The sequence below is a fragment of the Uranotaenia lowii genome, chromosome 3 (genome assembly GCF_029784155.1).
Source record: "Uranotaenia lowii strain MFRU-FL chromosome 3, ASM2978415v1, whole genome shotgun sequence".
Taxonomy (NCBI): Eukaryota; Metazoa; Arthropoda; class Insecta; order Diptera; family Culicidae; genus Uranotaenia; species Uranotaenia lowii.
In genome coordinates, this window is record NC_073693.1 from 257,070,550 (window position 1) to 257,085,819 (window position 15,270).

A 15,270-nucleotide genomic window follows, 5' to 3' on the forward strand; every position below is an offset into this window, starting at 1 on the left:
TTCCTATTTTTCCACTGGAAAGGAGGGGTTCCAAACCAATAAAACATACCGAAATACACTCCCATGACAAATTTAGTTATATTTGCATAATAAGTTTTCGAGTTATGAAGACTTGTTACTTTCCCTCCCCCTTCCAGTGAGAGGGAGAGGTCTCAAACATTCATAGGAACTTTCCCTGGCCTCAGAATCCTCACACATGCCAAGTTTTACGTAAATCGATTCAGTAGTTTTCGAGTCTATAGGGAACAGACAGAAAGATTTTTTATTGCGATCACGAATTTGCTCAGACGATTCTCCTCGAATTTTAAGTAAGTTCCTTCCGTAAAAGCATTCGAATCTTTCTATCGACCAATATGGGAACACATCATTATCTCGAAAGCTAATGTTTGTTCTAATCATTCCACGGATGTGAGGACCGATTTGGCGGCATTCGTATGGATCTGTGTGCGCTTTCTCAATCACCGATCGTTTGCAAGTCCCAGCGAATACACAAAGGTGAATGTTTTAGCACCAGGTTGGACTGGCATTATCAATCATTCAATTTGAGCCGCAATCATTAAATGTAAGCAGCTAGCCGGGACGACGATGGATGATCGCGCGTTGGCGTTTCTTGGTGTTGGTAGGTATATAAAATTTACAGAGAGCTATTGCATCGAACTAGTCGAGATTCAGATTTTGGCCGATACTAAACTACACGCCTTTGGAGCTTCTCTTGGAATAGGCTTTTCGAAATAGATCTCAAAGCCATGGCTAGGTTCGCGTTTGTGATTTTCGCCTTGTGCCTGCTTCAGGTATGTATCTTATCCGGATTTTGTTTTTCCAAAATTTGAATTATTGGTTTTCCCGTTTCTAACGACAGGTTTCATTGGCACGTGTAGCTAGGGACGCACCAGTTCCCGCTGAAGAAAACACATTCTTAAAAACCTTGACTGATTTCGGTGCCAAGATTCAAGAGGCAGTCAGCGATACTCAGCAAAATATTTTGAAATCCCTTGGTTTCCATTCGAACGAAGAAGTTATCGAAACCATCAAAACTAATACCAACAAATACGTAGAACAGCTGAAGTCGATCCAAACTAATTTCGCAGAACAGTTCCAGACGGCATCCGATCCCATAGTAAGGGATTTGAATAAAAGGATAACGGAAACGACTAAAACTCTGAGTGAACAAAACCCAGAAGCTTTCCAGAAAGCCAAGGATTTCCAAGAAGCAATTCAAGGCCATATTCAAGGCTTTGTGACTGAGGCCCAAAAAGTTGGTGAAAGATTGAAAGAGGAAGGGCAAGGAACATCGGAGCAGCTTCAAGCTGGTGTTAAACAGTTGCTTGATGCTACAGTGCAACATTTCCAGAAAATGACCAACGAGCTGAAGGCTCCAGAACCAGCGTCTTAATAGGCTAGATCAATTGGATCAAGTGTAGAAGTCAGAAAAGTGCAAATAACAACCAGCAATAAATGACTTGATGATTTTATCAGTTACATGCGTGCTTCTATTTGTGCTCATTAAGTGAACAGTTCATTTTCAGATATACACCGGATGATAAATTGCTCGCATGGGTGATTGTGCTAGCTAAGTTGTGGTGCTCAATAATCATTCAGCCACGCCATACAGTCTTGTTGACTAAATTGGTTCAATTTCCGCTTGAACGGGTGGTTTGAATTTCTATTAAAAGCTGCCCTGTCCAAAGGTCGATTTGTATGTTATTGTTTATTTGCAGCTTTATCAAATGTTATGGTTTACCTAGCAGATGCGGTTGAGGCCATGGTTTACTTTGGCTCGTGTAGTTATGGGCATAATTAGAGAGAATTCACACTTCTAAATGTTAAGATCTAGCTGTAAACTAATTTTGCAAGGTGCTTATTTGCTTCAGATTTCTTTTTGCACTCTAGACATTGAGGCTGACTCGAGACCTAGTGTAGACGAGGCTTAAAAGATCTTCATAAGTACAACACACTTATTTAGATATAGACACTTATTGCTGATAAAATAAATTAATTTCGTAAAAACATTTCGTTTAATATTGTAACAAGTTTGCAACAGTTTATGTATGTATTTATATTATGTATATTGGTGATCTATCATGGATGCACGGATTCACCCCAGTTTCTGCCTAAGTATGTGTTTCCATGCATTCTTTAGATTTAGTATTTCGAAAAATCTCCAATTCATTCAAAAAATGTTTGCTATAGCTCATTAAAATGACCAGTGCATTGGAACCGACTCAATCATATTCGAGCGAGGAGGAAGATCTTTTTGAAGATAACAGCTGCAAAGCGAGAAAAAACGTGCCAATATGGTGGATACTCTTATAGGTGCTGATTGCAACTGAACATTGAAACGTTGTTATAGCTAATTGTTAACGACAAACGACTGCAAACGAACGTACGATTCCTGATTTAGAAAACGAACATCAATTTACTTCAAAGCATACCAAGTAATACGCTCCCAATCGTCGCCACGTTCAAGCAGATTAAGAAGGAAAGCTATTTGGGAAGCAAACATCCTTCATTTATCTTCTGAAGTACGCTGCATATTTACGTATCAATTTTGAAAAAAAAGTCATTATAAGTTTTACAATTATGTTGAATAGAACCCCTCCTCTTTTCCTGAGGTTGGAGGAGTATCTTTTTATTAAAAAAAAACCATCATGTTCAGATAGCCAGGTATCCTTCTAATGGATGGATGGATATTAGTCAGATCGTCTTAAAAATGGCACATTAGTAACTTCGTTTTTCTTAATTTACTCAAAAACTATTCAGTATTTCACAAAACAAATTCAGAACATTTGAAAGCTTATAGAAACTGCATAAAATGACGTTAAAAAGTCAAAATCAACAAAAATGGATGTACGTCACTTTGTCATATCACGGCAGTATAGAGTGTACACTGCCGGCAAAAAGTTTGAGATCATCCCCTCAAAAAAATGAAAATTTTAATCGGTCATTCCATGTAATGACATATTGCAATTCTTTTGATCTTTCAAGAGATCGTGAGCAAAACCTTTTTTGTATGTTTTCGACAACATGTTAATGTTGAGTTTATAAGATTTAAAATTAGTTTAAAGTCGGACACTTTCCAAAAACTGCACTTAAAATTCAAACCCGATCATCTCTGGGTGGGGTGGATTAACATCAGTAGCGTTAAAATACAAAGTTGTTCCGACTTTCAAAGCGTTTATATATGATAAATACCACGATTATAATATCATTTATACTGATTGATCTAAGACTCACGATGGAAGAGGGGCAGCTCTGGTTGACGGAGAAACTGTAATGAAATTTCCACTTCCGGGTAGTTGTAGCATATTTTCGGCTGAAGCATACGCACTTAAACAGGCTGTAGCAGAACGTTTACCAGATGGGAAAAATTTGATATTGAGCGACTCAGCAAGTTGCCTTGATGCTCTGAGAAGAGGGCGCTCCAAACACCCATGGATTCAGGAGATCGAAAAATTGATCCAGACCCGAAATGTGGTATTCGCGCGGATACCACGACACTCAGTAATATTTGGGAATGATAAAGCAGACTTCCATGCAAATGAGGCTCGTAAAATTCCTCCTCAAAATATCCCATTACCATCTCAGGATGCAGTCTTCGAAATAAGACGACAAATTTGGAATAAATAGACAACAATCTGGTGGCAATCGAGATGTTCTCTACGCATCAACAAACCTTATCCAACCAAATATGTTGATCGAAAATGCGCTTCTGAACAACGTGTTCTAACCCGGTTGCACATTGGACACACTAGATTCACACATTCATATTTATTCGAATGCAACAGCCCGCCAACATGTTCTTTTTGCGGCGTCACACAGTGGGCCAGGAACCACACTTTTGCGGTCAAAATTGACTGTAGGCCAGAGGCTTCGTTGTAGCTCATCGGTGTCTTGGACAAAGTTACTCGAATATATTTTCGCTATCTATCGATGAACTTTAATTAGTTCTATTTTTCTCCGCAAGGTGGCGCTTAAACCTAACTTTTTACAGAAGCAAGATACAGGCAGGGTTTCTTCTACAAAGTTGTTCATTATACCTTTTACATCAACTTTGTAGAACATTGTTATGCTCTATGTTGTGCACTTACCTTGCAAAAATAATAATTTAAGGAAACCTTGCAAAAAAATGGGTTTTTTCAACTATTTTTGTTTTTTGTTATACAATACCTCAAGTTTCCACAATGTTCGATTGAAATAGACTCAAATGAGATATCTTAGTGGAAAACTTATTCGTTTCGCAGATTTTTTCTGTCAAAATCGCAAAAAATTGGTTAAAATTATACATTTTTCTAATTGCAATAACTTTCTTGCGAGCAGTTTGGCGCACCTCATTTTTCGAGAAGTGACAGTTGTGATTATGATCTATATGCATGTAAAAAATGTCAATGGGTTTTCGTGGGTTCCTTGCCAAACGATTTAACAAAGTTGGTAAATTTTCAATACAAATTCACATATTTTAAGACCTGTTTCAAAGAAAACATCCGAATTTCTCGTAGAAAAGGCCAATTGAGCTACAACGAAGCCTCTGGCCTGCACTCAATTTTGACCGCAAAAGTGTGGTTTCTGGCCCACTGTGCGTCATAAGAACAGTTGAACACATCCTCATCGACTGTAAAGGTTACGAAGAACTCTGAAAAAAGTACAACATAACAGGGACGATTTATGAAGTTTTGGTGAGTGATCCAGACAAGGAAAAAAACTCATAAAATTTCTGAAAGAGGGTAAACTATTCGAACTTATTTAAATAAGTTAAAATTAATTTTAATTAGCGGTAGTTTAGTAGTTATATTTTAAGTATTATAATATTAATGTAATTTTTTTCTAAAGACACGAAAACCTCAGGAGTGGTAAAATGTCTAAAATAAACCATAATAATAATAAAGTAGAGTTAAAATCGTTTCTTAGGATTGAAAAATTTGATATTCATTTTAAAATTAACTTTGAAAAATCGTTTTTGGACGCAAGAGCTAAAACTTTTCAATGAGGAATTTGAGTTTTTTATTTGATTTAGTAAATAATGTGAATGAACCAGGGCAAAATCCGGAAAGTTATGTACAGACCCCGTTCGATTTTGGCAACATTCGATTTTGGCAACATCCGATTTTGGCACATGTGCCAAAATCGAACGGTTTTTAGAAACAACATTACCTTATGGTTTTTGTTATAACAGGACCAATTTAATTTAGACAAACACCATTAATATATTTTTATGTTCTGAAATGGTGATAAAATGCAACAATAAAAACAAAAAAAATTTAAAAATTTTATAAAGCACTCAAAAATGACAAAAAGATGAAAAATTCAAAAAGTTAAAAAACAAATTCAAACAAAAGAATGAAAGTAACAAAAAACAACTAAAAAATGATGAAGAAATACAAAAACAGCAAATATGACAAATGAAAACAAACATTTTAAACAAAACAAGAAAAGTGCAAAATGCATCAAAAACATGATGAAAAAAATAAAAAATTAGTGCACATGGTCGGAAATTGACTGAAAATAACGTTTTTGGTGATAATAATAGTTATTCTGTAAAAATAACTGAAAAAAAAAGTTGAGAAAAAAAACCGTTCGATTTTGGCAACATTCGATTTTGGCAACACAAAATGTACGGGCGTGTTGCCAAAATCGAACGGGGTCTGTATATATCTTGGCATCCTGACCAGATTTGACTTATCTCGAATTCTTTTTTAATTTTTTGGGCAAACCCGGATATATCCAAAGAAATCTGGAATAAACGATACCTGTCAGCATTCTCCAGCACAATCTACAGTGAAATATATACGATTATGAAGATGATTCACTGAAACCTTAAGTTTTTGGTGAATGTGTAGCTTTTCTAACATTTCCTTTGGATATTTTATAAAATATTCAACATCATTTGAAAAATTTGACAAGTATGTTAGTGCAAATTTATGAAAAAATCAACCTATTCAACCGAATACTTAGCTCAACTATTCCGTGAGTCGAATATTCGGCTTAGCAGGTTTTGGGTAGTATTCGGCCATCTGAATATTCCGTACATCTCTAACCGTGCGCCAACTGTAACGTTGATATAAATTCGCGAATGCCATGAAGACAATAAAACGACTTTAATCGAAAAAAAGACAGCTAAGCAAAACGGTTGGATTTTTAGTTCCCAGAATTTATTGATTTTTTCGCTAAATAATACCATACTTACTATGTTGTACTTACACTTTGTAAACTTATGTTTATATAAGGTATTATGTTCCTGGGTGTGCTTAGTTTGCTCCCCACACAGGCAGATTTTCTGTTTTGATGTACAGTTAGTCGTTTTTAAATATTCTTAACACTTGATAGTTTTTAAACACTTACCGTGGTAAGGGTTATAAAGCCTGATCGTTGTAGCAAAATTATCGAACACCCTTACTAGTTACAATTGGATGGTTTAACCTACAACACGATTTCATGTTTCATATATATATTTTAAGGAATTTGGAATTCTAAATTTAACAATTCAAAATAAAAAATGCCGAATTTCACTTCATTGAAGCCGGTTATAGACGTAGAAAAGAATTTGAGTATACATGAACTCTAAACATAGTTAGTGATCTTGTGATTTGTTTTCTTGTTTTAATGTAACCCCAGTTAACGGTACTTGAATATGTTACAAAAATAAAACTCCTTTATTAAAACAGAAAATATGCAGATGTCTACTTAGTGCCCATTTTGCCCCTACTTCTTCTATGAAGAAGCCTAGTGTGCATTGCGTGTTACTTATACTTTGCAGGTTTTTGTTTATAAAGGTGCCCATTAGGACCCACGGGGAGGGGTCAAATCAAAATATAAACAAAAGTTTGTGATAAACATCTATAAATTTTGCTAATGTAAATCTTTGAACAAAGATACTTCGTCGTAATTTAATTTCTACATTCGCGTTAGGTTCTCGTTCCTTAATGTCCTCTTAAAATTAAAACGTTGATGATAAACATAACAGAACTTTTTTCGACCAGAAGTTGCTAGTCGAGTTTTAAAACTTTCATCGATGGATCAAATGAGTAACGCGATGCTAAACTGGCGAATCAAGAATCAATCCATTCTACACACACACATTCTGATTAGCATTTTCTAGTGTGGTGTCGCACTTCTTACCGAATAAGGTAAAAGGGTTTCCTTATGTGCAATATGTGTGCTCAACAAACCCGGTGTGTAGTTCGGTCACGTTTAAAGCGATTATGCAAAGAATTCACGTTTTTTGTCCGATTTTGTCTAGCTCATCGTTTGGTTGTTTGTAGGTAGAAGAGAGTGAAAATTACTGCCAATTTCGAGCAGGCCATAGCGTACAATAATGCGACGAAGTAAATGACTATCAAATTACAATCCATTAGTAAAATCACGCCATATGATTAACCACATTCGCATCAGTAAAATTACGATGACTTACCTTCTAGGTAGGTAGCAGCTGTGGTAGCATTTTTGAAGGTGGCGTGGTGTGGTATTCGAAAAAAAACTAGTATGGTTCTGGAGTTTTGGTTATTTATGTGGGAAAATAACACAAGCTGACAATATAAAATTTCATCAAGTATGACGTATGACGGTTGGGCTTACCTTGGCATTCGAGTTTTTTAACCTTCTTTTATCTAGCAGCTCGTAATTTTGTGCTGGTTAGTTTGATAGCCAAATCGAAAGGAAGAAACTTCATCTAGGATATCTCTATGTATGTATCTGTATCTAGAATTAAAAGCTGTCACTGCTTATAAAAAGTGATAAGTTGATTATATCATCAATTAGCTTCGCTAGGTTCTTGTTATCGAGAGTTAGTGAACTTGAAAAGTTCCGTTACGTTTAGTGTCCGTTGGGTCTGGAGATATATCAGTTTAAGTTAATTTATGAATGTGCAAATATACGAAAATAAGCATGCAAAATATGCAACGCAATATATTTATATCAGAGGGTATGATGTGCTAGAGAGCACTTAGAAAATTCTTAGGGGATAATAATTTTCACAATTACTTTTGAAATCATAAGATGATAAAACAACGCCATAAAATGTCAAAAAGGATATGGAAGAGGAATGTGGTAAAAATTCATACTTATTCATCATGGAAGGGGGCTGATGGAAATGAATATAGCATACTCTTAGAACATCTGGATTTTATCGATAGCTCCGAAATATTGCATTTTTGAATTAAACTCATACGATTGTAGATTCATATTAGAAATTGATGCAAAGAATCATGTGAGATAAAATAAAATACCAGTGACGTACATATAGCAGATACAACTAAGAATTTTTATAAAATAATCAACCAAGCAACGGTTAGTTTTATATAGTACTTTACAGCGATAAAAATCTAGTATTGTTGAATTAACCTTACATTATGATCGATGACCATGAATTGCTGATATCGATGCCTTGGATTTGGATTCTAGATGGACTTGAATTCTAGATGGACGTGGATTCTAGATGAAGCAATTGATCGTTATAAGTTGGTCGGAGATTTGATCTTCTAGAAAAAATTTCTGGCATCAATTTTGTCCAAGAGGGTTAGATCATACTAATGGAAAGAAAAAAATGATGTCTTGGCATGTTCAGCGCAGTTAGTTTATATAACAATCTGCCTTTTTGTACTTTTGATCAGGGGTTTTCAGAGCCCCATGGATTTCAAGATTCGAAAAAAGTTTCAAATTTACACACCCTACTAAAGCTTAGTTCTTTTAGAAATTGGACACTTTCTTCAAAAAACATTTTGCACAGTTTCCTTAAAAATCCTCCATTATCAAACTAATAGCTGACAACCGTTGTTTATTCAAAGAATTACTGTGTTTGAGTGGTGGAAAAGCATGCAAACACTATCAAATATGTCCACAAAGTTCAAATCAAGCATTAAAGTGATTTTGAATATGCGAAAAACTAAGTGTAGATCGCTTAAATTTCCAAAACAAAATTCTCCGATAAGCATAAAGTATTGCCTAGTTATGAGTCATTCCAACATAACATCTAACAACAATTTTTTGCTAGTTCCAGAGCTCTTAAGCTGTATAACCGGTACCGAAGCTATGAGACAGATGATTTTTTATGGACGGCAAAACTTAAGAAAAGTCCTATTTTAAACTTAAGTTTCAGCAGTTGAATCCTATGACATTTTTGATCATGGAAAGGTCCCAAGCATATTACAGTATGTATTTGCTGTTGTTTTGTATAAAATATAACGAGTTTTCACTGTTTTTAAATGCCTAAAAAGAGTAAGGCTAGGTGGGGTAATTATGAACAAAATTACTCATTTTGTCATACTATCATCTCAAACAAGTAGGGGAAAGGTTTCCTAAATGGGCCTATCGGGTTAAATGACCCTATGACTGTTTGATGAAATGGCTGACTAGACAGCTTATCTGACCAATGCATTTTGAGGGTGATACGCTTAGAACATTAGGCATGAAAGAATTTTATGAGTTTACAAACTCAAAAAAATTTAAAAAATCATACAAGTTTTTCATACATTTTGATGAAATATTTCGACTTTTAAAAATTATACGTAAAGAAGCTTAAAACAAAAACTAGGAAGGTTTTTGTTTCTTACTCAAATGAACTTAAGAAATTAAACATATTTCAGCTTTTTTGGAGGTTTAATAATGATTACATAGTGGAATAATGGAGTGTTTTTGTGTGCCCCCATCATGTTTGTAAAATGCCTCCATCCTAAAATAACAGGTTAAATAGAATTAATAAATGATTTTTATCATTGAACCTTCAAATCTAAGCTCTGAATAACATCTTAAGAGAGAATTGAAGATCTAAAAACAGATTTGATAAAGTTTTTCTCATGAATGAACTGCCTCCATAGTATGGCAACCCTAACTTTTGTTTCATTCCATAAAATTATAATATACATAGATTTTTATAAAACTTCTGCTTTGTCGTACGGAAATTATTACTTTCTAGCAGTTTCAATGAAATTATACGGAAATATTGCCCAAAAAATAGAAATTTTGTTCAAAACATAAATAGGCGCATTTAGCCCGCACGGTTTGAGGTTCGCCATTTTAGACAACATTTATAATAAAATCGTTTTCTTGGAAACAGAAGAAAATTTTAACATAAAAATTACTCCAATGTATAGAAAACAGATGCCTGCACACGTGTATATAGTTTTTGTACACATATTCGATGTGATATTTGATTAAATCAGTGTTCTGCTTAATAGGCGCATATAGCCCGCTCCTCCCCTAACTCTGAAATTTTTAAATTCTGGAAAGTAACCAATAATGAATGACTGGTTTCCTTCTTCATTTTATGATTTTTTCTTCTTATTTTTAAGTTAAAGCTTGTGGGCGCAAAACGCTTGTTCATAATTACCAAGTTTGTTCATAATTACCCCCTTGTCTATGGGGTAATTATGAAAACTGTAACGATTCTTGTTATGTGATAACTTTTGATATTGGTTTTATTTTTTAAACCGCGTCTAAACAGTGCATAGTAGTGAGATTTGTTGTTTTTTTAAATTTACTGTTGAAAAGTTACAGGTTATTTTCAGTTTTTCATAGCTGGGAGGTGTTTTTCATAGCTGGGTTTCATATAATCACAGATCCACAATTCTAAGAAAAATATAAAGTAATGTTTTAGGCTTATTTTCAAGATTTGGATGGTTATCATGATTTTGAAGGTAAGAAGTAAATTTTAATCATAAAGCAATGCTGAGAAAACACGTGTTTATAATTACCCCGCATCTTGAAAACTATGGGGTAAATATGAACACTTCTTTGTGCGTGGGTGGAAATTTTCTTCAACGTAGAATCATATCACACCACATGGAGCATCAATTATCAAACGTTAAACTTTTAAAAACAACATTTTGTCTCCATTCACATTGACGAGGGAGTCAATTAATAACACACGTCTGAAAACGATTTTCGTTTCTCAGAGACATAAATTTTGTTAATGACTGTAACTACAAAATTTATACAGTTAGGTTTGCGAGTTATAACTGTAATTTATCAATAGAATGACAGACTATCACATTTGATCAGTTTTGAGACCCTACAATGACCTTAACGGCGCTTACGGTGTTTGTTCGGAATTACCCCTTGTTCATAATTACCCCACTTAGCCCTAATCTTGTATGTACCCTTCGCAACCTACGATCTATACTTACCGATTATACTTTTAATTTTATCTCATGATGATTTTGCTTCGTTATTGTGAGATTTTGCCTGTAGACATTCCATTAAAATCGCTTGAGGTGGCTGAAAAATAATAATATTTTGTTAATTTCGAAACCTCTATATCCACTAAACTGTCCTCAGATTCTTTGAAAAGAGAAGTCCAGGAAGGACCAAAAAGTAGCAGAAATTTAAGAAGGAGTATACATCCACCTAAAATACAGATTAGTGGAAGTATAAGTGGAAAAAACTTATCAATATCATGACTGGAAAAAGTGTGTACCGGCTGATGGGAGATACCAAGAATAAAGTAGAATTTTTTCTTACAAAAAACGATAAATTATTTTTTCAATTTTTTTTATGAACTATTATAAGATTACCTACATTTCCTTCATAAAAGTATTTCGATCAAATGGACTGTTTTTGAGATATACGCGTTCGTAACGGTTCCATTTCTAAATGCACTAAGCTTTAGTCAGTGAAAGGACATTAAAGAAATTTATGTCCAGTATTTAGAAGAAACGAGTTATGTTGTATTTCTATAGTAATTCCCTTGAAACGATAACCATTTACAAGAAAAATTCTTCATTACTATAATCCAGACACTGTGTCCCCATTTCTAAACCGTTTATTTTGACTTGAGTAAACCATATTGCGATTTCACTGAAACCTTTTCTCTGTTGAGTTGGCCCGGCACTGGATGATTCATTCCATCACGATCGCTTATCAGAGATCATCAGAATTTTTACAGCACGTATCTGGGCCGGCAAATCCGGGCAACTTTATATTAAAACCTAACAAAATCCGGGCAAAATTGACAACCAAAAATCCGGATAAATGTTGTCAATATCCAAAAATTTCTCAACAAAAATCAAGAAAAAAATGATTTTTTTTTTCATATATATCCGGGCAGTCCTAGCAGTCCTTAGATGTCCCTACTAAAAAGGACCTCACTTTTCACCGCTAGGCCGATAAATTAAATCTACAAATATAAATTACGGTGATTAATCCTTCATACAATCCGAGCAATTTTCAATGAAATCCGGGCAATCGGACCGGGTCGGACTGTTCCCAAATTTTGTATTAAATATCCGGGCAAACCCGTGAGAGATTTCATTCCTCTTACCGTTTTTATGTCTGGCAAGAGTGGTTTACTTAAGAATTTTTCTCGGTGATGGTTGTCGCATCATTTTCGGATGCGACAATGGTGTCGGCTGATCGCTTTTTCATGCTAATAATGGCGTCGTCGAAGTAAGAGAGTAAGAGTTATTCTAAAGCATGGGTGGCCAAACTACGGCCCGTGGGTCACATGTGGCCCGCGACCAACTTTTTGTGGCCCGCGAAGCTCATTTTGGAAAAGCCATTTTCTAAGAATTGATCGGTTTTCTTGGTCTGCGCATATTATTTGGAGAAAAAAACAAGAAGTGTATAAAAATTTTCAAATTTTCAAACATTTGCAATTTGCTTTCGAATGTAAAAGTATGCGAATATAATTTTAAAAATCTAAAATAATTCGACATGGAGAATCGTTTGGCATTATTTAGTCGAAATAGATCAGTTTTGCACTTATACTATACCCCTTTGGTTCTGCTGGCCTCATATAATTTTTAAATTATCAAAATTTTACGGTCTTTGACCTATTATCTGTAAATTCCATCATACATTTTTCAATGTTTCCCGATTGAGTTTTGGTGACTATATATCATTAGTATGAAGAGCATTCAAGCGGACTCTAGTTTTAATATTGAGGAGTTTGGATAGCCTCAGAAAGATAGTAAGCAAAATCATTTAAAAATCGTAAAAAATCACCAGAGCATATCAACATCATAATAAAATTATTTTTTTACAACAACTTCAACTTTTGCAAGTTATGTAAAATATCAAAAGTTTGCTCTGTAAATTTTTCCAATTTGATATTGTTAGCTAAGCTTTAGCAAAAAGGGTATATTCATAAAAATTAAACCAAATCCAAATATATTTTAATTGGCATCTTGCTCTGTATTTATGAACATCAATAATGAAAAACTAGACCGAATTTACAGTTGAGTAGTAAATTTCAACTAGAACGGGTTTGGTACTGTCAAATCTCTCAGAAGAACGATTTTTTTTAGAAAATCAAAAAGACTCAATGATTCAAAAAGATTCGAATTCGTATTTACCCTGTTCATAGAAGGCCTCCCAAATTCACTTGTCTAATCGAGATATTGAAAAATTAGGAAAGAGTTGAGGTTGAGGTCCGTCAATTCAGGTCAATTTTTTTTCTTTTAAATGTCAAAAGCTTGATATTTCTGCGGTATTTTTTTAAAATTTGTCTATCAAATTTTTCTAAGCAAAATGGTTAACTAGAAAACTATAAAAATGGACGTTTTTTTTTACATTGGTCTCCAAATGTAAAATTGACTTTATATCCATTGTAAACCGATTAGATTTTAAATGCCTTGAAAAGATTGACGTACATTAGTTGGGAGGCATAATTCATACCGTATTGCGTAATATTTATACTATTCTTCAAATGGAGCAAAATTGTAAAAATATGCAAGAAACAAAAACGACTTGTTAAGATGAATCTATAATAAGGTTTTCAGAAATTTTTCAGCACGTATCCGAGCCAGAAAAATCCGGACTATTTTTATATAAAAACCTGGCAAAATCCAGGCATTTGATTTCAAAATTGTCGACTAAAACGCCAGGCAATGTCAATAGCAAATCAGTAGCAAACAAAAACTTGAAATAAATAAAACCGAGCATTTTTCAATGAAATCTGGGCAACGGAGCCGAATCAGACTTTTCCCAATTTTTGTATTAAATATCCAGGCAAACACGGATAAAACCGGTCAACCTGGCAAGCTTAATCTTTACTCGATGTGACCTAGGCAAATGGTTTTATAGCGATTTAAAAAATCTGTTATTGTTTTTTCCGAATACTCCAGAACAATTTGTTTTTTTTGGCCCGCCAGCCAATCTTATTTTTGAAATTTGGCCCGCCTGTTGAAAATGTTAGCCACCCATGTTCTAAAGCGTCTGAAACACATAAAAAACAAACATTAAAAAAGTGACTCCAAACGTGACACTATCTTTGGGTTTGACTAATTTCCATTCCCTATTTATACGGACTTTATTTTAACGGCTTTCTTGACTCGTCTTGTCAGTTGGACCACTCAACTAGTTTCTACATGGGTCAGCTGGAGTTCTTTTCGGATTTTTTTTTCATCCTTGCGTTTCATGACTACAATGCATTGGTAATGCAAAGTAATGTTTGTAATGTTCTTCAAAATGTCATGACGTTCAGGTTGTTAATGGGAATGATTACTGAGAAAACCACTCACTTTTTCCAGTGGAAGGACTTGGATTGTAGATAAAAGAAACACATTTTATAATTGTTCGGAGATTTATATCGTTTTGATTAATTGTTTTCGAATATATGAAAGATGCCACATTCCCCTTGACAGATAAAATAATCGAGAAATTTTGAAAAAAGTGATTAATCTTACCCCGTTTTACGGTACATAAATAATATTAAAATGATCAAACTAATAATTGTAATTAAAAGATAAACTTTAACAATTTCAAAGCATTTTGACTGTATATATCAATATGGTTCTCGCATATTTTTATCAAAACACGTTAGCAGATTTTTATCTGTATTTACAACTTCAAAAAATCGTTTATTTTTAGTTTTAGGCTCACTCAAAAAATTTCGTTTTTGGACACAAAATTCAAAAATTATGAATAGTAACTAATTTTAAGAAGAGGTCAGGCAGGAAGATTTCGTCACCGGTTATCTTATTTCTTCGGAGACTTTTTTTCAGTATCATCGGTCAGAAAAAGATCTCCAATCTCTTTTAGCTTCTGTCGATACTAAGATGAACAAGAGAAAAAACATATGTGTATTTATCTGATTTTGACTATGTCTTCTAAGATCAGCTTACGTCGACATTTTCCTTGGTGGTGGTTTCGTCTAATTCTTTTCTAACGCTATCAATGACGTCACTGAGGTCATAACGTCGCGGGCAGGCTGCGAGGTTGCACTAAAAAATAAAAGAAGTAACACGATGGGTACAATGTTGTTAGTTTGAAAATCATCAAAGGATCAAAGAAATAAATATTATAAATTTGACACTATATTTGGGTTCATATCCTCGTTCTAGA

The 15,270-nt window shown here is 34.2% G+C and overlaps 1 protein-coding gene across 1 annotated transcript; it reads left to right on the forward strand.

The window, feature by feature from the left end:
• The first annotated feature begins 639 nt into the window (after window positions 1-639).
• LOC129758476 (uncharacterized) lies at window positions 640-1,479 on the forward strand. Its single transcript, XM_055755984.1, has 2 exons — window positions 640-791; window positions 860-1,479. Exons 1-2 carry the CDS (start codon window positions 747-749, stop codon window positions 1,391-1,393), a joined length of 579 nt encoding a protein of 192 aa, XP_055611959.1. The 5' UTR covers window positions 640-746; the 3' UTR covers window positions 1,394-1,479.
• The last annotated feature ends 13,791 nt before the right edge of the window (window positions 1,480-15,270 follow it).

Coding starts and splice junctions, on each gene's coding strand:
- LOC129758476 (XM_055755984.1), top strand. CDS start 747: ATGGCTAGGTTCGCGTTTGTGATTTTCGCCTTGTGCCTGCTTCAG. Junction 792..859: donor TCGCCTTGTGCCTGCTTCAG/GTATGTATCTTA, acceptor TTCTAACGACAG/GTTTCATTGGCACGTGTAGC.